This window comes from Acromyrmex echinatior, chromosome 5, assembly GCF_024713525.1.
Source record: "Acromyrmex echinatior isolate Ae372 chromosome 5, ASM2471352v2, whole genome shotgun sequence".
Taxonomy (NCBI): domain Eukaryota; kingdom Metazoa; phylum Arthropoda; class Insecta; order Hymenoptera; family Formicidae; genus Acromyrmex; species Acromyrmex echinatior.
In genome coordinates this window covers 9,535,522-9,559,809 of record NC_141856.1, presented here as the reverse complement: position 1 = coordinate 9,559,809, position 24,288 = coordinate 9,535,522, and the positions used below count along the sequence as shown (strand labels likewise).

The window sequence follows — 24,288 nt, the reverse complement described above, 5'->3', positions numbered from 1 at the left end:
GCCGCCGCCGCCGCTGCCGCCGCTGCCGCTGCCGCCACCGCCACCGCCACCGTCACCGTCACCGCCACCACCACCGCCACCAAAGCAGGCACCGTACACCCTCGGTATGTATCACCAGCTATTTCCCTCGCGATCGAGTCTCTCGACGGCGTCGTATAATCGACCCTTACATTTGCAGAGTTCTCCTTTTTTCTCTCTCTCTCTCTCTCTCTTCCTTTCCCTCCTTTTCTCACCGTCTCCACCTCTCTCTGTTCCTCTTCCGTTCGCGTTCGCGCGTTCGCTCCGTTCACACACATGTACGCATCCACGCACACAGCACCATGCGCGCGCGCGCGCCCGCGCGCGCTCTCTCTCTCTCTCTCTCTCTCTCTTCCTTTCTTATTTTCTCACTCTGTTTCTCCTTATGTACTAGACTCCTCCTTCCTCACACAATTTCTGTGTTCCACACCTATCTTCTTATTCTCTCTCTTTCTCTCTCACTCTTTCTCTTCGGCTCTCTTGGTTCGTTGTTTTTTCACGACCAAAAAATCGACGAAGCCTTAACAGGCCGGTTGGTCCGGTTGCTCGTAGGAATTTACAGTGTTCTCACTTCCACGAATATGCGCGCGCGCCAATTCACTCTAACAACGGCGAAATCTTGTAGTATGGGTAAATAAACGCGGGATAATGTACATCTTTTGCGTAAGCAAGAGACATGCGTTACATTGGACTCGTAGGATTCACCGCACTTTTTCGCAAGACGCGTATGTGAAACCGTCGAACCGTGCAACCTCTCTCCTTCAGCGGTACAAGGCAAACTATTGGATTTTGTGATGGCAAACAAGGAACCGACTCCGACTGGTCGCGTAGCGGGACGGGAGATGAGAGTGGGGGGGAGGGGGTGGGGAATGTACTGCGCAGGAGCGTATTGGCGCGACCAGCGGCGTCTCTGTTACCAACCACTCGAGCTGTCGGGCACTCGGGATTGCTGCTACCGATGATCAGGTTTCCCACGACATCGCACCACCATCGCAATGTCCACCATCCGTGTCATCCTTGCCGCAACGAGCAACGTTTCGATCAGACTACCAAGTGCGAAGAAATTCTTTCACGCGCTATCGATGGCTATCGAGCTTGTGTGATCATCGCTTCTCCAATTTCCGTGGTCGCGTGCTCTCGCTCTCTCTCTCTCTCTCTCTCTCTCTCTCTCTCTCTCTCTCTCTCTCTCTCTCACTTACTCACTCACTCACTCACTCACTCACTCACTCACTCACTCACTCACTCACTCACTCACTCACTTTCTCTCTCGCACGCATACGGAGAGTCTCAAAACGGAGGAATTGAGGTCATTAAGGAACGGAGATAGGGACCGATTGCGTGCAAATTCAGCGACGATATTATTCTTACATATACATGTATGTATGTATTATAATCGAGCGACATTTATTAGCATCGCATAGTTATCCGCGTGATCCAAATGTAAACGCAAAAGCGCGTCTCTTTCACGAATGATCCTTCGCGCGATTATCATTTTTTGTTAGGCAAAAAAAAACGAAAATTCGCAGGAGTTTTTCAACTTTTATCATTTTCTCTTGAATTTGACGCGTCTTGCGCTAAGCAGATCTAAACTGAAAATGCGAATGTAAAGCACATGCGCGCTTTTAGTAGTGCAGATTTGAATCGAATTTCGATATTTTTCCTCGTTGCGCGACATCGCGGTATATGATAGGAGGGGTGTTGAAGACCTCGGTGCTACATACACGGCGATTACGGCCCTGAGTTGCGGCGCCGCTGGCGGCGATTTTGTTGAGGCGTAGGTAGGTAGGTAGGTAGCAGTAGATAGGTAGGTAGGTAGGTAGGTAGATAGGTAGGGAGGGCGCAGCAATGCGCAGCAAGATGCAGAGAGATGTGCGCGCGGCGCGATCTCGTAGCTCGTAGCCATTGTAGCCAACGGTTCATCCAGCTGTAAGCTGTTCCAAGAGACGAACGAATCCCCCCATCTTGTAATCTGGGTCATGGGAACTGCGCAAAATAGCCGAGATCGCGCCGTTCGTTGAAAGCAGTAGAGAGATCGTCAGTGACTTTGCAATTTTCTACAAGTGCCATTGTTTTGTTGTACATGCTGCAACGCGTCGTTCGAGAATTACGACTGCACTTATTCGAAGTGCACTGTACGTCGCAATCGTTTTATCTCTCAATGAGTTTGACTGGTTGCTGACCGCAGGCCCGGCCCGGAAAGAGTCGCGCGTCGATTGGCTGACCGATGATCTTTGCTCGGCTGTCTTGGAGTTTCACGCGCGAGCCTCAAATCACGTTCACGGTATGACACTCGCGACAGCTTATTCTTGCGAATCGTGAAAAATGAAGAGAAAATTATCGCGATCGAAATCATTATCCGACGTGATTAATTTCTTCAAATAGTAGCGTGTCGTAACGCGAAAGTTAGAGAACTTTGTAGCTGGACTTTATAGCGATACGAGAGACTGTTCATTCTCTCTCTCTCTTTCTATCTCTCTCTCTCTCTCTCTCTCTATTTTGTCCTGGAGCATGGTGAAAGGATAACATGGTGTGTGCAGTTAGACAGTATCTCTTCCTAAATCTCTGTCCTCTCTATCTATGTACTGTTTATAAGATTCAAGGGCTACCAACTGTGAAACGCATAGGGCGGTATTCATAGTCCGTTCTTATTTTAAAATCTGTTTTAAATAATAAGTCTTAAGACTACATTCCAAAACATCACTCCGAATAAAATTTTATTCGATATACTATATTCGATATAATATATGTTACATGTAGTATATACTTTAAGTATTGGGTCATCTAAAAAGTATCCGCGGTTTTTTGTCACTAGATGTGTGTTGATAGTCATATATCTAGTAACAAAGTACCGCGGATACTTTTTAGACCCAATACAATTTTCCTTTCGAAAAGGATATTTTAGAACGTAGCCTAAAATAATACAGTCCTCGGATTGATTTATGACATCTTAAAATTATATTTAAGACATTCTTAAATGTAAAGCGAAGAGCACACTCTTACATAACATGTAAGGCGTAAGAAAATATACCAATCAAAATCCTTCGTTTCCTTCTTTTTCATGAAATAAAGAACTTTGATTGGATTTCTTTGTTTTATGTGTTATGCATAATATAAGAGTCTGTGCTCCCCGCTTAAGTTCGGATCTATAATACAATAAATGTTTTAAGCCTTAAATCATAAGAAATTGACCAATTACAGTCGGATGCGAGAAGAATAATTTACTATGATTTGTCAATTTGCTAAGACGTAAACTTCAACCAATTGAATTTTTTATGGATAAGCTTACTGTCATTTCTATTTCCGTTAGTTTATTCCGGTAAATCTAAAGCAATACCCTTGGTTCATCGGCTTAAGTTTACGTTTTATGGTTACTATAGAGTCCTAGATTTATAAGACTGGTATTATACTAAGTGTTCTGATTGGTCAATGCAATCACGTGCCTTAGCTGCCAATCATGAATTGATTTCTGTGTATTAAAAATGGTTGTTTAATGGCTGATTAGTGGATTTTATAGTCCGTATTGCAAACGACGCCATTTTTAATACTTGTTTTAGTACTTTTTAATATTTTTTAATACTTTTTCATACTTTTACTAATATAAGGGTGATATTTCATTTGTCGTACGACAAATTTTTTAAGCCTGTCGATTGATTATAGAATAGAGAAATTCGAAGACCTCTCTATCCTACACACATTGTCGTACAAAAATGCAAAAATGAAATAGCACCCTAAGTCGGTCGTGCTTCTCTGATAATATTAGGGCTACGTTCCAAAATTTCCTTTCCGAGGAAGATTTTACTCTATGTGCGATATGTTACATGTACTATATATTTCGAGTAAAATTTTCCTCAGAGAGGAACGTAGCCTAAGACTGTAATGTTTTTTAATAATAATTATTAGGTGTTGGAATTAATTCGTAGCGTCTTACAAGTGATGGGAAGTACTTTCATTAATGTATTTTTTAATGCTCATGTGAAATAAATAACATTCTTTCATTAAAAAACGCTACGAATTAATTCCAACACCTAATACATGTTACTATAATTACTGCGGCTATAAATGAGGTTGGAGGATGTTGAGTGGCCGGTATTTTTATTTTTTTTTTTTACTTTATATAGACGGAAAAAGCTACATTAAAGTCTAGAGCACACGATGCCTCAATATCGCAGCCAATACGGCGGTAAGATTCTAATCTAGCAATCCAGCAGGAAAAGCAAGCCGTGTACTGCAGACTTTACTATCGTTTTCGTTGAATATGGCGGAACCAATCAAAAATCATCACTCGATGGCTTAACTCTTAGGGAATGTTTATATTGGTTGTAACCGTATACCGTATGCCACAATCTGTAAGGGCTGCCGCACACAAAATTCCGTAACAGTATACGTAAAATGTAAACTTAAGCCGATGAGCCAATCAGGATACTGTTTTAGATTACGTAATTAGATTAGTAAACTTTTCCGTAATCTTGCAATAAGGCGAGTTTCAATCAATTGAAATTCACCTTATTGCGAGGTTATGGATAAGTTTATTGTTATTTCCATTTCCGTTAAATTGCGTAATCTAAAGCAGTATTCTGATTGATTCAGCAGCTTAAGTTTACACCTTATATATAATACATATGTATATACTGTTATGGAATTTTGTGTGCGACAGTCCTAAGAATTAATTAATCACAGTCGAGTATTCCCCTCTCATTCGACTATAAGAAGAAAATACTCAAAGGTGATTGGTCAATTTTTACAGATTACGGCATACGGTTATGGCCAATATAAACGCTCCCTTAATCCTTGATATCCGATGCTAAAAATCGATCTGAGATCTCGGACCGATTTTTAGCATCGTGGACATCGGACTTTATTAGAGGAACTCTATAGAAATTGAGCCTAACTTTTTGTGACCGCCTGACCATCGCTTGAATTTGGTCTCTTTTTTACTTCGTGCTTATAATTATATCAGAATAGAGACTAAGGAGACCGAATTTATATGGACGAGGCTGTCAAAAAGCGTGGTCAAAAGTGATCATTTAAATTAGTTCGATTGAGATGTCGCTTTTGTTTCATGACACGTATGCCCATATTCATGCCTTATATTTTCCTTAAATTTATCTTTATATGCTCTATGAATTATTTCATTGGTTGCTGAAATATTTTGTATTTTAACATTAATTCTATTTGTCAATATTGTATAATTTAATGTAAATTTTACTCTTACAATTTCTAAAATCTAAATTACCGCGTTCACGATACTCAAAGTGGGAATATAATAGCATCGATGATTGGTTCTGCCATTTCACTTCAAGCCAATGAAAATTTTAACAAGATTAACGCGACTTTCTTAGGCCGAAATCAGACTACGCATTGAAGAATAAGATTGAGGATTGAAAAATTGAAGTTTGACCAATCAGAACAAAAGGAGCCAAAATTTCTTTCTCCTCATTAGTAAAATTTCAATCTTTAATCTTTAATCTCTATCTTCAATACATAATCTGACTCCGGCCTTATAGAGACTCTGGCAAGTAATACTGGATAGCAATACTGAAAATAACTAATCAAATGTTCCCCAGCACTATATACGTCTCTGCGTATATAGTGCTGGTTATGTTGAAACAGCTAATCAAATGTTACCCAAATTCACTCTCCTACTGCGCATCCACGGGAGTACTTCACCTTGTATTCTTTCCACTATGATAGGTCATACCAATTTTATATGAAAAATGTTCCATTCTTCATACAGTTTTAGGGATTTTGCACAATAAAAGGAATAGGGAATATAGAATAAGAATTTCAATCAGAAACTATGTATTCCACAATACATGATTTCTGATAGGTTGAAATTTTTATTCTCTGTTCTCTGTTTCCTGTTTCTTTTATGATAATTTACGTGAATTTACATCTTCCTGTTATTGATTACGTTCCGTTTTTTACGCATGATACGTATGCTGCATTATTTATCCTTGGCTGGTATTCATAGTCAGATCTTATATTCAAGATCGTCTTTTAAGAAGTCACCAATCAGAGAGCCATATTAGCGTCTTAAGATATTACTTAAAACAATTTTGAAATAAGATCGGATTATGAATATGATCTGCCCCTTGTTATCCGAATGTTAAACAAGGATAAATGTATTATGCGCATCATATGTGAAACGGAACGCAGCCATTGGCCTAATTTTCACCGAGGGTTTAAACCGGATCAGAATGTACGAACCAACCAACTACAGTCGAGTATTTCCCTGTTACAGTTGAATGACAGGGGAATGCTCGACTGTAGTTGGTTGGTTCTTATATTCTGATCCAGTTTAAACCCTCGGAAACTAAGCCATTGTCGAAACATGATGTCAGATGTAGAATAACGTCTTTATTCTTAGGTTATGCATATCGTAAGCATATATGAGAGGAGTTTTGCTATTCGAACGCCGCTTACCGAGCGCCATTGATATCAATTCAGAAACTTGATTTTAACTACACTTTTCAAAGCCTAGTTTGATCTCCTTAGTTTTTATCCTCCATGGATTTAATATAATATCGATAAGTTTATGATTTTAATTTGGACTTAAATTATAAATCATTCAGAATATAAGAGATATAATATGTAAGAATGTAAAATGTTTCATAATTATCAGCGATCAAAAGGCTAAATTTGAATCACGCTCATGTAACTCTTTAAATTTATATCTTTCATGTATTCCATATTAATGTGTTGTAAAAAGTTTACGAAAAAAAGTATTGTAATTTGATCGAATTGATAGTGAGAAGATGATTAGAAATGTTATCGTAGCTATGTCTGGCGGTGTTGATAGCGCCATGACGGCTCTTCTACTTAAAAACAAAGGTAGGAACTAAAGAAAAATTCTAGCTTTACCTCTTCCGTTGATACACATGTTAAAGGTATACATACCCTAACACATATATATATATATCTTTATGTATGCATGATGTGTGTATATATATATATATATATAATGCATATATATATATATATATATATATATTTTTTTTTTTTAAGGCTTTAATATTACTGGAGTATTTATGAAAAACTGGGATGTTAGAGACGAAACAGAAAAATGCATGGTTGAGAAAGATTATGACGATGCTCGATGGATCTGTGACAAATTAGAAATTTCTTTGATACAGATCAACTTTGTTAAAGAATATTGGAACGAAGTTTTTAGGTACTTGAAGGAATATTTAAGTATTTGAACTTTTTGACACAAGTGAGGATAGCAATATTTTTATCCTAATTTTTCCAGTGATTTGTTAGAAAAGTATCAGAATGGATATACTCCGAATCCAGATATTTTGTGCAATAAAAACATCAAGTTTGATAAATTTTTTCATCTCGCACGTGACAAGTTTCAAGCAGATGCAATTGCAACAGGTCATTACGCTAAAACAAGCTTCGGACCATATCTAGAGAATTATGAAGCAAATACTAGCAAGTATCCTATATTAAGTAAAATTAATCCATTATTTAAATACATTATGTAATGCTACTATTATAATTCTGTAGACGTACGCTTGTTACAGGCGCAAGATAGCAATAAAGATCAAACGTTCTTCTTGGGCCAGATACCGCAACAAACTTTGAGACGTTGTATGTTTCCTCTTGGAAATTACTTGAAAAATCATGTAAAGGTGATGGCTATGCAAGCAGGATTGTGTCAAATAGCACGAAAGAAGGAAAGCACTGGTATTTGCTTTGTTGGAAAACGTGAGTTTCAAGATTTTATTTCAGAGGTAAAAGATGCACATTTCTCGCCTAATGCCGATTGCTTCCAATAAAATAAGATGACAATAATAACGATTGCAGTACATAGCAGATAAACCTGGTAACTATATAGATCTGGACAGTGGACTGCAGATAGGTAAACACAATGGTATTCACAAACGGACAATAGGGCAAAGATGTAAAATTGCTGGCTGCCTCAAACCTTATTACGTGTTTAACAAAGATCAGAAGTCAAATACTATTACAGTGGTACACGATGGAAAATAAATATTTTGTTGAAAATAAATTAAGATAATTTGTTAATAATACTTTTGTTTTCTGATGTACATAGGTAGGTGGTACAACTCATTCAGCATTATACACTGACTTTTTAATAACACGGAAAATACATTGGATCAGTGAGGAGCCGTGCAAATTGAGATGGAATAATGGCGTATTAAATTGTAACTTTCGCTTTCAACACAGAGATCCATTAATTGCTTGTAGAGTATACAAGATGTCCAATGATCGTTTATTTATTCGTCTTGATGCACCTTTACGAGCAATTACAAAGGGACAGGTAATTAATAATATACAATGTATTATATAATGAAGATATAAAGTGCTTTTATGATACTTTGATACTTTATATACGCAATAACAATTAAATTATCATAAAATAATCATTTAACCAAGCTTTATTTCGATAAATTAGGTAATAACATGCCATCATTCATTTTTCAGTTATTGCTTAATTTTACACATTAGTTTGGCTGTATCATAGATTGACTAATTTGTGCGTGTGCGTGCGTGCGTGCGCGCGCGCGCGCGCGCGTGTGTGTGTGTGTGTGTGTGAGAGAGTGAGTGAGTATAAAAGTGAATATAAAATATGTGTATATAAATTTCAGTACGCTGTATTGTACTCTGGAGAGGAATGTCTGGGCAGCTCAATGATAACGTATGCAGGACCATCTTATTTTGCACTTGGGCGGAATTGTGCAGATTACATTCGTGGCATAATTTAATAGCATCTAATAAAGTTTAAATTAAACTCATTGTGTATGTATAAATATATATGAATATTTTTAATTAATAAAATTAATGTTTCAGTAAAACCGTTTATAAATTTATTCATAAGTAACATATGTTTATTTTCACATATTTAAGTATTAATTTCCTCTATACACACATTGTAAAGCTACAATATGTATGTACTCGCTGCGCAAGTGTAGTACTATTTATCATCGCATAATGGATCAATCAAATGTATATACACACGAAATATATACATATATTTTTTTTTAATTTTGTGCGCGTGTACTTTTACTTTGCATGTGACTATACACATTGCAATAATTTCAAATTTTACACTGTCAATATGTTTCGATAGAAATACGCTCAAATTTCTATTTAGATGTTTATTCAAATCGTAGTTGGCTATTTTCGATTTTTTCCAAGTGATAGTCATAACATACTTCTCTCAATATGTTCTTCAGACTAACTTGTAGTGATATATATATTTTTATGATAACCATAAAAATTAATTTAAAATTTGGAAGAAATTTAAATATATAATTTTAAGGAAAGTGAAAGCTTTAGAAATGAAAGAGAGGAAAAGAATTCTATTCATAATGTCGAATGTAATATAGGACATAAAGAATCTTTTATATCTCTCATCATGATATAATAACGATTTCAGATAAATGATTTCGATGATGGAAATTACTCACTGAATGTATGCACGCGTTATTGTTAAGAACATTAATCGAATGAATGCTGTTTATATGTATATCATCAAGATATTAACACGTGTCCGCAGTTTTGTCACAGACTGTCAGGACTTAAATAACGATGAAGGCCATCCTACGGAAGACGAGCATAAACGATTACAATAGATTTCATTGGAGCATTTTACCCAGCTACGATGATTACCCTGTCGAAGAAGGGAATAATGAAAGTGAGTAAGCAACAGCCAAAGTAGGATGATTCCTATCTAAAAATTCCAAAGAACAATTATTAATTTTTAAGAAAACCAAACAAGTAGTATCATGAGCATCGTGTCTTGTTACGCGTGCGTCTCTTATATTATTTTTATATTTCAAGTTGAAAGATATATGTATCTATATCCTTACAATTTGGAGCAGAGAATAATCAGTCATCAGTATGATAGATGATGAGATGGACTCAATAACGACGGGGTCGCGCGTAGAATGTGAAATATGGCGTATCGTGTTATTGAACGATAACTGCAAGTTATTAGGGTCGATTGACGAGTAACTCGATGTAAGGAGCGCGTAAAATATCTCTCAACTTATGTATGTGTGTACGTGTGTGCGTGTGCGTACGCATGTATATGTGCATGCGCGTGTGCATGGAGAGTGTATGCATACTATGTACAAAGCCGTGTCTCTTCGGCTTACTCTCGCGATTGGCGTTGCGACCTTATGTATGTAAATTATTCCAACACAAATGCCGCTTGGTAGATTTATTTAACTCTCATAGTACGTAGACACTCGCGAACTCGACGAGTTAACACTCGTGCTTCGATCGAGGACGGGTACATAATAATCTATCTGTCTAGTCCATTTTCGATTTTGGCGCGCATTTAATGTATCGTTTGTCATTGACGCTAAATAAAAAGTTTTGTGTTTACGTTGTTATTCAAGATTGTGTTCAGGATTAGTTCAGTGAATAGGCAACGATAGTACCTATCGTTCACGAGAGTAAATTGAACGATCGAATGTACATTTAACTAAATCGCGAAAATTATAAGAATTTCGCGCAATAGTGTTTTCTTTCCTTTTTTTCTTTCTTCTTTTTTAAAAACGATTTAATTCCTCTCGCTCAATTCAATAGAATCGATTAGAAATGGTTCAACAGCTTTTCGCACGATTAGTTTTGCTATTCTTCTTTACATGAATTTTGTAGAAATTGTATTATCGAAATTCAGTCTTTATTATAATAATAATAATAATTATTATTATTATTAGTAGCAGTAGTAGTAGTATTAATATCATCGAATTAATAAAAAACGAGAATAAAATTCTGTGGAAAGTAATTGAAGCATATTATTCACAACTGTTGATCCTTAATTTTATTACATTTGCAAATTATATATATTATAAGAAATTCTGTTGTAGAAGAGACTGGGGCAAGTTATTACATGGGGTAAGTTGTTGTAGTTAGGTTTTTTTAATTGTTACGCGAATGGCAGCACATTTTTACAAATCTTCGTACGTGATCCTTATGATACTCTTTATAATTTCACATAGTTTAGCCGCTATAGTTGCATTATTTAGAAGACGCTTTGTTTTCCTGATTTTTACTGTTGAAAATAAATATTTCATTGTATAAATTGTATCTATTATTATACATATACGTATAAGGTAGAGGTTTGTTGATTATGCGTTTGTATGTTTTCTTTTGCATACATTTGATTATAATTATACGTTTTATTTGAATCTATGTGTATACTGGTTTTCGATTTGTATTTTTCTGAATAAAAAATGAAAAGTTCCGGCAGGTTGTTGCACTTCGATCAAAATAGGTTGTTATACTGACCCCATATTTGAAATTAAAAATCGTCTTTGTTTCTCTTCTACAAAATTATACAGTCGTGCAAAAAGAAAGAAAAGTAGAGTACTTACAAAGTGAAACAAGTGTAAAAACGTGAATCTCTTAAAATTCATTTTTAGTATTAGTATTTTAATGTTTTTTAAAGTAATGATAATTAGCTCAACCGAGGAGCTTACTAACATATATGTCATTTTAGTTTAATGACATATGTTTTTCGCAAATTTGTAACTAAAATCATCTTTATATTATTTTTAATTGATTATAACTAACTATTAAGCACATTAATGCATTTTTTTACAAAGGCTGTAGCATAAAGAGAGTAAAAGTATCCCAGACTCAAAAAAATTTAAAACTTTTTAACTAAAGATGACATATTCAGAAACTAATTCAGGCTTATATTAATTTTTAATATATACGCATCTAGAAGATATCGCATAATTGTTGAATTTTAAATTTAAATGTTATATCTGAATATATGTACCAAAAAAATTTATATTATATAAAGAATGAATATATATATATATATATATATATATATATATTAGGTGTAGTAAAAAGAAATCCATTATTTTTCCAATGATGGCTTTAGTAATCTGTATCACGCGTAGACGAGATTACTAAAGCCATCTATTGGAAAAATAATGGATTTCTTTTTATTACACCTTATATATATATATATATATATATATATATACACATATATAATATACAATATATTATAAAGTAGTTAGAGACTAAATTAGAAAACAAAAATAGTTTTCCTTTTCAGACCAAAAAAAATTACAATATTTATTAAACGTGAAATTTGTAGTGATACCTTCCAAGTACACTTATGAAATTTTTTGGTAGAACTTACATTGATATTTTTAACATATATTTTTTCAAATTTTTTTAAATTGACATTTTGTAATTGAAAATAAATATTAATATTTTAACTATTTCATTTGGAGTTATTCTATATTATAAAATTGCATCTCTTATTAATTTTACATTTATTTTTATTAACATTTAAACATACATACATTTATACATAAGAACATTAATATTTATAATCATCATCGTTATTTTTTTTTTAATTTATTTATTAATTTCATCTTTTTTAAAAAGATGTGCACTTAAAGTTTGAGCTGTGGTCTTGGGATTTTTATCAAATATTTTTTAAATGGAAGATAATAAATAACAGCAGTTATACGAGCGTAAGAACTATTCTCGGACCATTTACATATTTATAAAAGTATTTTTTAATGTTATCATCACCAGTACTATATTAGAAATATATTCAATAAAATATCTATAAGTTTTAGTCTATTCATATGTAAAAAATTAAAATAACATACTCAAACTTAAAGTTCACTCATATCATATCAACAGTAAGACTTATAGATGTTTCATTGGATATATTTGTCTAATGGTATTGGTGGCGATAATATTAAAAGATTTGTGTGAATGTGCAAATGGTCGGAGAACAATTGGTTCTTACGCTTATATGACAAGAAATTCAATTTCAATTTTCAATATTTAAAGACATTAATACGGAAAAATTGCTAATAAAAAATTGTAACAACTTTCCTCCCCTATTTGTATATTCAGGCAAAATTTATTTCATTTCTCTTTTTTTTTTTACAAATGTATCAATATTTTTTATACCTTCTATATAAATATATTAGTTAAAATAAACCGATAATAAAAACGTAGATTAATTTTATTCATCTGTCCTGTGTCTATTAAATATAGATACATAATGTAAACAAAGAGTGTTACTAGCAAGGACATAATAACATAGTAAATCATATTCTTGTTCAATATTGGCAAACAATAAGGATGATTTACTGTGTTATACTGTGTCTTTGCTAGAAAATGTTCAAAATATATTCACCTCTCTTCCTCCTCCTCCTCCTCCTCCTCCTCTCTCTCTCTCTCTCTCTCTCTCTCTCTCTCTCTCTCTCTCTCTCTCTCTCTCAAAGATGCATTAAATTAAATTTTATAATTTGTTTCATGCTCTCAGCATGTTATATTCTCTCTCACTTTATTTATAGATTTTGTAGATTTTATTACTCTTTATTTTTATTTCATAGTTATTATTATTATAGTGAACCGAATTTTTCTGTTCATTCACTCTTTACTAGTCAATTTGTATCCTTAGAGGGTCTGCTCTATAAGGATATCATACACGCTTTTATCTCTCTATCTGTTCATCTTTTAATAAATGGCACATAATTATACTATTAGGTGTTGGAATTAATTCGTAGCGTTTTTTAATGAAAGAATGTTATTTATTTCACATGAGCATTAAAAAATACATTAATGAAAGTACTTCCCATCACTTGTAAAACGCTACGAATTAATTCCAACACCTAATATAATAGATTATAATTAATTTCGTCCAATGGAGACATGTTTAATTGTTTTCAGAGAAAATGCAAAGTGGCAGTAACTTGAATCAATTCAGCGACGATGACTTTTTCAGCAGTGGACCGTGTCCGTCGTGCAGATTGGCTATCAATAAGGAAACCGGTAGACTCAAGTGTGTGACAAGTCGCAGTTTATTTTCTACATATTTCGGTATAAATTTCTCACATTTTTAACAAGTGAGTGAATCTTTTGTAAAACTTAGATGGTGTACTGGCGGAAGCGAAGCGCGACGTTTTCGTGTCAAACTGATGCTCCTTATACCTGCCGTGTTGCTACCAATCACCATAGTGTTTATCGCTCTGTCGCGATTTCAAGCTACAACCAAAACCTTCGACTCACACGCGGTTTCTATTTACGAGCAACAGGAACAGGATATAAAAAAGATCGAAGATGACGTCTTTTGGTGTAAGTTCCACATGACTGCGAATACACACAATAGCTGAAAGAATATAATAAACAATTAACCTTTAGACCGCCGGAAAATCGATATATCGGCTCGTTTTAATTTCATGATATAATTAGTTAGTTAAAATATACGATATTTCATGATGTAGTTAGATAAAAATCAACAAAACTAAAAAATAAAAAAAAATAAAAAAAATTTTTTAAAATTTTGTTATCAAAAAATTTTTTATCAAAAAAATATCAAAAAATTCAAAAAACAAAAAAAAAATAAAAAAGAAAAAGGAGCTAGTCAAACTCTCTACGTCCACGTCGTTAGCTCTGGGTAAAACCGAAGGAGAGTTCTACCTAAGATTTATTTTATTGCTGTTTTACAATAATGGCTTCAGCTTTATTCAAAATTATCATTTTCTGACCTCACCACAGCATTTAGCGATCTCAAAAATCATTATATATGCATTATTTACAAATTTAACAAATTTTAATTTTTTCCATAACCTTTCCCGCCGAAGAGGCGATATATCGGCTCAAGCCGTGATAGAAACATTGTATAGGATATATCCTTTATACACATGTTTTTCTTACTTTTCAATGAGGTTTTGATAACCTTTAATGCCGGTAATCTAAAGGTTAAGAATTTCCATTATTATACACGATAAACGATTTTTAAGTTAACGCTTTTCCTTCAATAATCAAATCTATTCCGATATAATGCTTGTACAGAATAAACAGCGATTATATTGTCAATAGATTGATTTACGATATTGTCAATATTTACGATATTATTATTACGCGAAATTGTCAATACAATTATGAAACTAAAAAACTTAAGTCTCAGTCTCGTCATTATTTGCGATCATATTAAATAGTATACACGAACAAAATACATATTAAAGACTTATCGTATAAAAGTATACATTCTCTCTTAATAAATTAAAATGATATCGATTTTCTTGACTTGATTATAGAGATGAAAAAGTTAAATTACAAGTAGGTACGTTCTTTAAGAACGCCCTTAAAAAATTGATTAATTACTTTATTAGCTACCAGTCGCAACGACGTAGAACATACAACAGAAGAAACCGAAGAAGAGGATCGATTTTTGCTTCCCGATATGAAAACGAGTTACGTGCCTGTAGATACGCATCCTCCATTTCAATCGCAATCGCCCCATCGACGAAAAAGAGACATCGACGGGGTACTTAATCTCCAAACAAATTCAAGGCGATCTCAAATTTGGTTCTCTGATTAAAAAATAATCCTCTTTCCTCCTTTTTTATATACTCCTCTTACCGTTTTTCATATTTTCGTGTTTCGTCTCATTCTCTTTTATCTTCCTGTTCTATTCCCATATCCTTGAATCTGCAATCATTCTATCCACACATGCCACAAGTGGCAAGAAAATATCCCGAAGACAAGACGATCCTTTTCAGGAGAATTACACGAGGGATGGTTTCAAATTGGACAATCGGGCGATGTCTTCATCTCACGCACACGCTCGTTTTGCTAACGGCAAATTGGCAGAATCCCTTTTAAGGGAAGAATCAGATAGGAAAAGTGGTATGGCGGAGAGCTCCTTTTCGGCTTCAGACAACGTGAGGCTGTATAGCCAAATCGACAAAATCAAGGTATACAAGTATGGATCCTACTAATGACTGATCAGGAAATTGTCATTATCGGTAATTCTCGTAGTAGTTGCTAGAGATAAATAATTCATAATATCTCAATAGTTTTATATATATATATATATATATATAACTATTGAGATTAAGACATAAAATGCAACTAACTGTTGCATTTATTAACTGCGCACTATTAGATTCCGATTAACACGACTTTACTTTTTTCACGCACCCTAATTGTGTGTATATGTATATATATATATATATACGCACACACACACACACACACAATTGGGGTGCGTGAAAAAAGTAAAGTCGTGTTAATCGGAATCTAATAGTGCGCAGTTAATAAATGCAATAGTTAGTTGCATTTTATGCCAAGAAGAAATGTGCAAAATCCTGATGCGGTCGCATTATATCTTCTATTCTGCTAAGAGTGTTAAAATTTTAAAATTTAACTTAAAAATTATAAAATGTTAATTTCTGAATCCAATCGAATTCGCTATTAGATTAGCGCCTCACGAGGGTTTGCCAATACAATGTAGACGAGGATCTAAATCAGAATTTCCCATATCCCTTTAGTTATGTTTGTTCTCTTATTCCCCAAAATCTCTTTCAGTATTATCTTACAGCCAATTAGAAAATTCGTTGAAAAATTGCGTATCGAATATCCAAAATGGCGAATTAAAATAGTGTTTGTACATTTGAAATCAATCGTGACGAATAGTAAACACAGAAGGAAAAGAACGTTGCCAATTCAGAAATTAACATTTCATAATTTTTATTGTAAGTTAAAGAAAACTTCAATATTTTTGACAGAACAGAAGATATATAATCCGACTGCATTGGAGTTTTGCACATTTCTTCTTGGCGCATAAAATATTAACTATTACGCATTATTAGATTTCAATTAACATGACTTTACTTTCTTCGGCTCACCCTTACACACACACACACACACACACACACACACACACACACACACACACACCCGCACACACGCACGCATGCACACACACACACACACAACCACCTTACATATATATTTTAAGGTAGATGTATTACACAGTGGGCGGACTCGGGCAATCGCCTGAGGCACCAGACATGAGGTCGCCGCTCAATGGAGGAAAAAATTACTGTCCAAAAATTGTGATCTGCAGCAATTTTTGAACTAATTATTTCTCCACTGTGTGCGGTATTTGAGAATGAGTTGATACGCGAAGTGGATATTAGTGAAGTAATAAAGCAACTTTCTAAGGCTTCGTAATTATTATAATTTTTGACTGATTACCCTCCATTTTCTTCGATTTAAGACATTTAGGTGATTTATATCATATTTATTTAGTCCTTTTTAATTTTTGACTGAATTTCTAAACATCGCTTTTGCACTATAATTGAATGTACTGTCTAGCTCTTTGTCTAGCAGGAAACATACATTAAAAGTATTAACTTTTGAACATGCCTGGTTACTTCCCCCTCTCCCCTAAAAATTAGGCGTATGTATAGAGAATATCATTAGGTTTATTTTCTGTGACGGAACTGTGTTTACTTTTGGAATTTAAAGTGAGATAAGTGTATATATGTGTGTGTGTGTGTGTGTGTGTGTGTGTGTGTGTGTGTGTGTGTGTGTGTGGGTGGGTGGGTGTGTGTGTATTTGATTTTTGTCAAAAGCGAGAAAGAGAGTTCTAGTGCAGTCTAGTGCAGGAAAACAAACCAATTATCTTCAAATAGTAAAAACTTCAAACAAATTTTAAGAAGTCATTTTGCGATACAATTACCTTAACAATTATATATAAATTCGCTTCTTCATAACATTTGTGCTTTGTGTATGTATACTCGTATATACACAACGTGCGCGCGCGCGCGTGTGTGTGTGTGTGTGTGTGTGTGTGCGTGCGTGCGTGCGTGTACAGAATGTAAGTTTTGACAAAGCGCTCATGAGCAGGTAATATAGAGCGGATTAAACTGAGTCGAAATGTCTGTTCTACTATCTTGTAATTTTTGCAATAGATAACGAGATATTAATTTCTAAAGATTGCCGAATAAGGGATATTAATAAGGCCGATCAAAATTAATCGGAGTTGATCGGTGACTCTAAGCAGATAAAATCGCGACGCATAAGACAACTTTAAGATATATTTCAGAGTTCTTTAGGAAATATTTTAAAGATGTTTCTTAAAGAACTCTTAAAGATATAGATTGTTTTATGTGTTGCTTTTAAACATTCTATAAGAAATTTAGAGGAAATAGGCACAGTAAAGAAGCTATCAGTGTCAAGTCTGTGTGACTCTTGACAGGACGAAAGTCCATGGAGGAGACTAGGCCTCGGTTCAAATCTTGGAGCGCCCTGATAATTTTTCTCGTGTCATCGCTTATTTCTTACAATTTTGCTTATTGGGTGACTAAAAAAAAATTGCGGAAATTGCAAAATGACTTTTCAATTCAATTTAACCCGGTCTATCTGTTCATGAGTGCTTTGTCAAAACTTACCGGACACCTTGTACCTATACACACACACACACACACATACACACACACGCGCGCGCGCATGTATTACATATGTATATAATATTGTGTATTGAAAAAGAATATTATATCAACTTGTAATTATATTTTATAAACACTCGTTAATCGATGTGATGATTATCAAATAAGCAAAAAAGGAGGAAGTATTATACATATAGTAAAAATTAATGACATGAAAGGATGCCCAGTTTTAGGGGAATTTGAGCCCCGCATGAACAACTTTGAGACATGCCTAAAATTTTAAGGTATCAAAAGAGAATAAAAAATTCCATAAGCCCAACTTTATAGGAGAAATTTCCCTGAGTGCTAGAATTATCCAAAGCTATTATGACTATGTACCACTAGTCTTATCCAATCATCATGCAAACAATTACGGAGAAGATGTCTGAGAGGTACGTTATAGATTTCACAAAAGTGATTTGTTGACAGAGGTTTTCGTGACATTAGGGAATAAAAAGTCAGATTTGTCGTGAGAGTTATCAATGGACATCTTAAAACTTGTTTCGCGTATTTTAATCATTTTATCTAATCGATTCCCCATCTAATGACTGATGAATGATTTTTAAATGCCGCTGCTTTTCATAATATGTTTCATTCGATCATCATAGACGCTGAACATTTGAAAGAAATTGCACAACTTATGTTAGATCGATTGCACAAACCAAATTTTCGATTAATTCGATTATTTCGATTAATTCAAGAACAAAATCTGAACCGCAAAACTGTCGCATTTGTCTCGTTGGATGATGAAAGGGTTTTCAGTACTAACAGAAGATGATTTATATAGTCTGGGATCATAAGATTAAACAGGCCAAGTCATATTATAGAGAGCATATGATTACTATGACAATATTTTATACAGATAAGTTATGATGTTGAGACAACAAATCTTGTTAATTATAGCATAGTCGTACATGATGTTATTCTCATCAAAAAACTCGAATACAATCTAGGCATATGCATCGTGTTTGCTATTATGTGTATGTTGATAGAACGTAATGGTGAAGAAGCTCAAGCCATTCCAGGATATTATTGTTTTTACAAAAATGATTTGTACGATTGGGTGTGTGCATGTAATGACAGTTATATGATATCTGGGATATGCCCAATACTTTGACGAAGGCATTCATATGTCAGCAAAAACGGTTAATGATGTTTTTTTACTTTTAGAGAGTTTCGATGTGGAAGAGAGATATGATCCATATATTGGCCACATTTCAATTAGGCAATTAAAACCTTTGGTTTCATACTTCGAGTGTCTCTCTCTCTCTTCCCTTTTCATCGATTAATATATATCACTTATAACTATTCATATCCAAAAAAGATTTTAGTCAAGATTTGGACATATTCCAAATACTAGATGATTCGAGAAATCGAATAAAACTATATAATACATGATAATAGCGAACTTTGAACAGCTTTCAAGGGACTCATTTTATAAAGTTGTGCATATGGAACTTTTTAATCCTTTTTTTATGTTCTACAATCCTAGTTAGGTCTCAATGCTGTTCAGCCAGGGCCTAAACTGGGCATAGTCCTTTCCTTTTCCTTTCTTTTCTGCCATTTTAATATACGAGGGAGCAATGATCATCATCATCATCATCATCATCATCATCATCATCATCATCATCATCATCATCATCATCATCATCATATTACTATCATATTATTATTTCATATTATTATGAGAGAGATATATGCGTATATGTGCGTGCGTTTATAAGTGATTAATTTTATAGAAGGATTCCCTTGATTGTTATTGAATTTTGCACAGGTGATGAATGGTGACACGATCAAAAACAAGTCGCAGGACATTAAAGAAAATAATTTCTTAGGTGATTATTATCTAGAGAAACAGGTTGATGATACTTATGAAAATAGTGGAATTAAGTGTAACTATCATCTATTTCGAATAATACTTAAAAATAAATATATAATATATTGATTCAATATTCCTATATTCTTACCGTCCAACAAATTTCAATTGAATTGTGGATTTTTCAATATATGCAGAAAGAAATTTTCAATGTACACAGAAAAAGAAGTGATGCCGTTTAATAATAGTTTCGCGAACGTAGGTATCGAAAAACGATCGAAGGAGGAATTAGCAAGAATCCAAGAGGAAGACTCATTCTCCATTTTCATCAATAAAACGTGGTTGTCGATGGCCGATGGACACATTGCGATCAAAAATGATGAAATGCCTGATCTTCGTACATTCTGGAAAGGCGAAGGAAATAAAAAAAGTATCAGAGAAGCCCAAGGTATATGTATTAATCTAGCTACGATCTCTTTCTTTTATCCTTTAAAATTTCCCACTGACGCATTAAATAAAATGGAAAGTTGTATATTTGCGGAAATGCTATGTTTAAAATATTTGTTTGTAAAACAACGTAACAAAAATACGAAATGCGAAAAGGGAGTTGCAAAAATGCTAAAAAAAGTGTATCTCAAATGTAGCTCGAATAATGTTGAAATATATGGATAAGAGCGTGGATCCGTGTCAGGATTTCTATCAATATGCTTGTGGTAATTGGGCGAAACGAAATCCTATTCCGAAAGACAAAGCCGGCTACGATACTTTCGAGATGGTCAGAGAGTCATTGGATTCTGTGCTGAGAGAATTGTTAGAAGATCCGATATCACATGACGCCGATGAGATAGACAGGGACGATGCTACGATAAAAGCGAAACATCTGTTTCAAAGCTGTATGAATTATGGTAAGTAGGTAGGCTCACCTGGCGCACTTGAATAGATAGGCGGCAAATTAATATACGCGTATGCGTGAGCTTTTTAATGCGGTAAGAATGTGGCTAGAGATCTTGGAGCAACGTATGGAACGACCACTTATCCGCCTTTTGGATCAACTTGGTGGTTGGCCAATTCTAAAATCAAATTGGGATCCCGACAAATTCGACTGGCTTCGCTTGACCGCACAACTTCGATTATACAATAATGAAGTATTAATCTCAGAATGGGTAGGTCCAGATATTAAAAACAGCGACAAGTACGTGATACAGGTAACAGAGTGTGATTCGCCATATCGTATAATTCTCGTATCTCGTCTTGCCACAGAAGCTAACATTAGAAATATTTCGTTCGCAGTTTGATCAAACATCGCTCGGACTTCCTACAAAGGATTATTTCCTTCAATCATCGAACGCGATTTACCTCAAGGCATACAAGGATTACTTAATGGGAATCGTAATCTTACTTGGTGCATCCTCAGATAATGCGACCATTGATGTCGAAGAGCTAATCGAATTCGAAACGCAACTCGCGTCAGTATGTATCACTTTCTCCTCTATTTATTATCGTTTTCTGTTCAGGATCACTGATTGATCTCGAATCTCGTAGATTACATCGTCACCGGATGAAAGACGAAATTCTTCAGAGCTCTATCAACGAATGAGTGTAGGTAAACTGAGAGCACTTGTGCCGCAAATCGATTGGTGTCTTTATTTGTCGATCGTCTTGGCTCGACCGATACATTTTTTCGAGCCAGTTGTCGTTTTTGCATTGCAATACATCCAAGATTTGGTTGTTTTACTTTCAAAGACACAACCTAGGTATACTTATTACAAATTTTATATGTTGCAACTTTGGCTGTGTTCAGATATGCACTGTCATTGCTGATAGTATTAAAAATTCGTTCAGTTATTAGTTGGCAGTATTAGCTGGCATGCTGCGAGCATCTAGTTCCATCGTCTAGTTCCAATGACGTCATAAACATTAACCATATTTGCACTGCGATCATTGTAGCTGCTTACAAACTGCAGTAGTCGCAGTGTAAATATGGCGTCGCATAGAATACAAAAGAAGTAAAACTGTTTGACGAGGAAACGAATTTAATATATACACTAACTTTAACTGAAAAAGATGCACGTAAAATGAAAAGTAGTAAATAAAATATAAATAAAAATAAATAAAATATATCATAATAAAATAAAAAATAATTTAAAAAATAATAAAAAATATAATAATAATAATATTATAATAAATATAATATAATACAAAAATAAAAAAATATAATAAAATAAAAATATAATATTAAATATAATATTATAATAATAAAAAATGATAAAAAATAATAAATAAAATAAAATATAAATAAATATAAATCTTTGGAAAGAAGTCTTCGTCTGAAGAACTATTACTGTCACTACTAATATCAATTGTAGCCTCTACCATAGCTGTACATATTGACATTTTAATTTTCTTATCCATTATATATCTTCCATATATATCTTATCCATATATATCTTCATTTACAATGATCTCGCTGAACAAATTTATTCACTGATTGTTGAAACTACTACAGAAATATTCGTTATACTGTAACATTTGTGCTGGCAACAAAGATAGTAATTTCAGAACAACTATGGCAGTACATTGTATTGACGTCATTTTTGCAGTACAATTAAAACCGAACACAGCCTTTATTTTTCTTGATCCTTCTTTTGATCTAATGACTTCTGCACACTGGACGCGGAAACGCTTGCCGCGCGGCCAGCGTGCAGGAGCAATAAGACTTTATTTTTTTTTTTTGCATATTTAACACAGATGTGCAAAACATTACGATTAATCTGTTTCTTACTTTCAGAACAGTGGCAAATTATCTTTTATGGAGATTTGTAAGACACAGAGTAAACAATTTGGACGATCGTTTTCAGCAAGTGAAACAAAAGTTTTACTACATTCTGTTCGGTAGAGAACAAGCGCCGTCGAGATGGAAAAATTGCGTAACCCAAGTTAATTCTAATATGGATATGGCCGTTGGTTCGATGTTTGTTAAAAAATATTTTGACAAAAACAGTAAAAACGATGTGAGTATCTTTCTTGACTTGAGAATGCTCGAGTACTGCGATTTAGCAAATAACTAGTAAAAGAAAAAGAGAAACGGGATATCTCTCTTTTCTATTAAATATATGAACCAGGGAATGTTTTCCTTTATCACGACAGACATTATCGATGACTCGAGAGATACAGCGATCCTTTAGAGAGCTGCTAGATAAAACTAGTTGGATCGACGACGAAACAAAGTGCTTGGCGACTGAAAAAGTAAACTCTATGTCGCTGAGAATCGGCTATCCGGACTTTATCCTACAACCACGTCTACTGAACGAGCGTTATAAAGATGTAACGTATCTTCACATATAAAATATCTGTTGAGACACACCATAACGACACGTAACAAAGCATGATTACAAAATGGGAATGAATTGCTAATATAATTAATATTATTTTAACCCAGGTTGTAATTCGACCAGACAAGTACTTCGAGAATACTTTAAATATTTTGCAACATTTAACCAGAGTCGAACAAGCTCACCTTGGCAATACTGTCAATAAAACTTTGTGGAACACGAACACTGCTCCAGCGGTCGTCAACGCTTACTACAGTCGCAATAAAAATCAGATAAGTCAGTTTATTATTTGAGAGGAAGCTATATCCGTATCTTTTTATCTTTTTTTCATGATTTTGCGTTTAAAAATCACTCCCTAAACTATCTAAAACTTTTATTCTGTTTTTTTCTTTTAGTGTTTCCAGCGGGCATATTACAGCCACCTTTTTATCATAGATTTTTTCCACGAAGTTTAAATTACGGTGGGATTGGTGTCGTAATTGGACACGAGATTACTCATGGATTTGACGATAAAGGCAGATTGTTTGATAAAGATGGGAATCTTTATAGATGGTGGAAAGACGAGGCGGTTGATGGTTTTCATCGGCGAGCACAATGTCTGATTGGTATGAAAAGAGAAAATTTTCTCTTTGATCAATCGAAACGCGTGAAACGCGCAATAGACATAGAAAGATCTATTATAATCGGATGCTTTTGCCTTTGTAATCGAGATCTTCCTCTTTGTAGATCAATATGCAAATTATACCGTGACAGAAGTTGGAATGCAGATAGATGGTGTTAATACGCAAGGTGAAAATATTGCCGATAACGGCGGTATTAAACAGGCATTTAGAGTAATTCCACAAATTTTCCTTCTCTAATTTGAATAAAAAAAAAT

At 34.2% G+C, this 24,288-nt stretch overlaps 2 protein-coding genes and 3 long non-coding RNA genes across 16 annotated transcripts in view; 2 read left to right on the top strand and 3 right to left on the bottom strand.

Moving 5' to 3' along the window:
- Positions 1–18: 18 nt before the first annotated feature.
- Positions 19–24,288, top strand: part of LOC105148749 (neprilysin-4) — a 26,539-nt gene continuing 2,269 nt past the window's right edge. Inside the window, exons 1-18 of one of the 11 annotated variants that reach the window (XM_087406611.1) lie at positions 8,646–8,784; positions 9,425–9,682; positions 10,866–10,893; positions 13,714–13,825; positions 13,916–14,118; positions 15,159–15,313; positions 15,549–15,743; positions 20,038–20,155; positions 20,342–20,527; positions 20,724–20,984; positions 21,082–21,284; positions 21,370–21,549; positions 21,622–21,833; positions 22,868–23,090; positions 23,227–23,403; positions 23,519–23,687; positions 23,807–24,016; positions 24,138–24,244. In XM_087406611.1, coding sequence (XP_087262737.1) covers positions 9,650–9,682; positions 10,866–10,893; positions 13,714–13,825; positions 13,916–14,118; positions 15,159–15,313; positions 15,549–15,743; positions 20,038–20,155; positions 20,342–20,527; positions 20,724–20,984; positions 21,082–21,284; positions 21,370–21,549; positions 21,622–21,833; positions 22,868–23,090; positions 23,227–23,403; positions 23,519–23,687; positions 23,807–24,016; positions 24,138–24,244 — 2,772 coding nt within the window. In that variant the 5' untranslated portion in view covers positions 8,646–8,784; positions 9,425–9,649. Of the gene's footprint in view, positions 105–8,645; positions 8,785–9,079; positions 9,683–10,203; positions 10,283–10,865; positions 10,894–13,374; positions 13,515–13,655; positions 13,826–13,915; positions 14,119–15,158; positions 15,314–15,548; positions 15,744–20,037; positions 20,156–20,341; positions 20,528–20,723; positions 20,985–21,081; positions 21,285–21,369; positions 21,550–21,621; positions 21,834–22,867; positions 23,091–23,226; positions 23,404–23,518; positions 23,688–23,806; positions 24,017–24,137; positions 24,245–24,288 lie in introns of those variants that run through there. The other 10 variants (XM_011060649.2, XM_011060651.2, XM_087406609.1 and 7 more) reach the window with 10 other exon arrangements.
- LOC105148750 (mitochondrial tRNA-specific 2-thiouridylase 1) lies at positions 6,289–8,840 on the top strand. Its single transcript, XM_011060655.2, is given in 8 exon segments — positions 6,289–6,849; positions 7,024–7,189; positions 7,268–7,452; positions 7,528–7,754; positions 7,828–7,995; positions 8,078–8,305; positions 8,634–8,718; positions 8,721–8,840. Coding segments are annotated over 8 exon segments (1,185 nt in total). The 5' UTR covers positions 6,289–6,773; the 3' UTR covers positions 8,771–8,840.
- Positions 9,020–9,997, bottom strand: LOC147909787 (uncharacterized). The gene is made up of 2 exons (XR_015545224.1): positions 9,858–9,997; positions 9,020–9,718 (listed from the first exon to the last, which is right to left on the bottom strand). It is a non-coding gene; the product is annotated as an uncharacterized LOC147909787 (long non-coding RNA).
- LOC147909786 (uncharacterized) lies at positions 13,827–15,565 on the bottom strand. The gene is made up of 2 exons (XR_015545225.1): positions 15,151–15,565; positions 13,827–14,152 (listed from the first exon to the last, which is right to left on the bottom strand). It is a non-coding gene; the product is annotated as an uncharacterized LOC147909786 (long non-coding RNA).
- LOC147909785 (uncharacterized) lies at positions 15,726–21,613 on the bottom strand. 2 transcript variants are annotated; one of them, XR_015545223.1, is made up of 4 exons: positions 21,479–21,613; positions 21,003–21,394; positions 20,231–20,483; positions 15,726–15,813 (listed from the first exon to the last, which is right to left on the bottom strand). It is a non-coding gene; the product is annotated as an uncharacterized LOC147909785 (long non-coding RNA). The 2 variants fall into 2 exon arrangements; XR_015545222.1 differs by lacking the exon at positions 15,726–15,813 and having other exon boundaries at positions 20,150–20,483.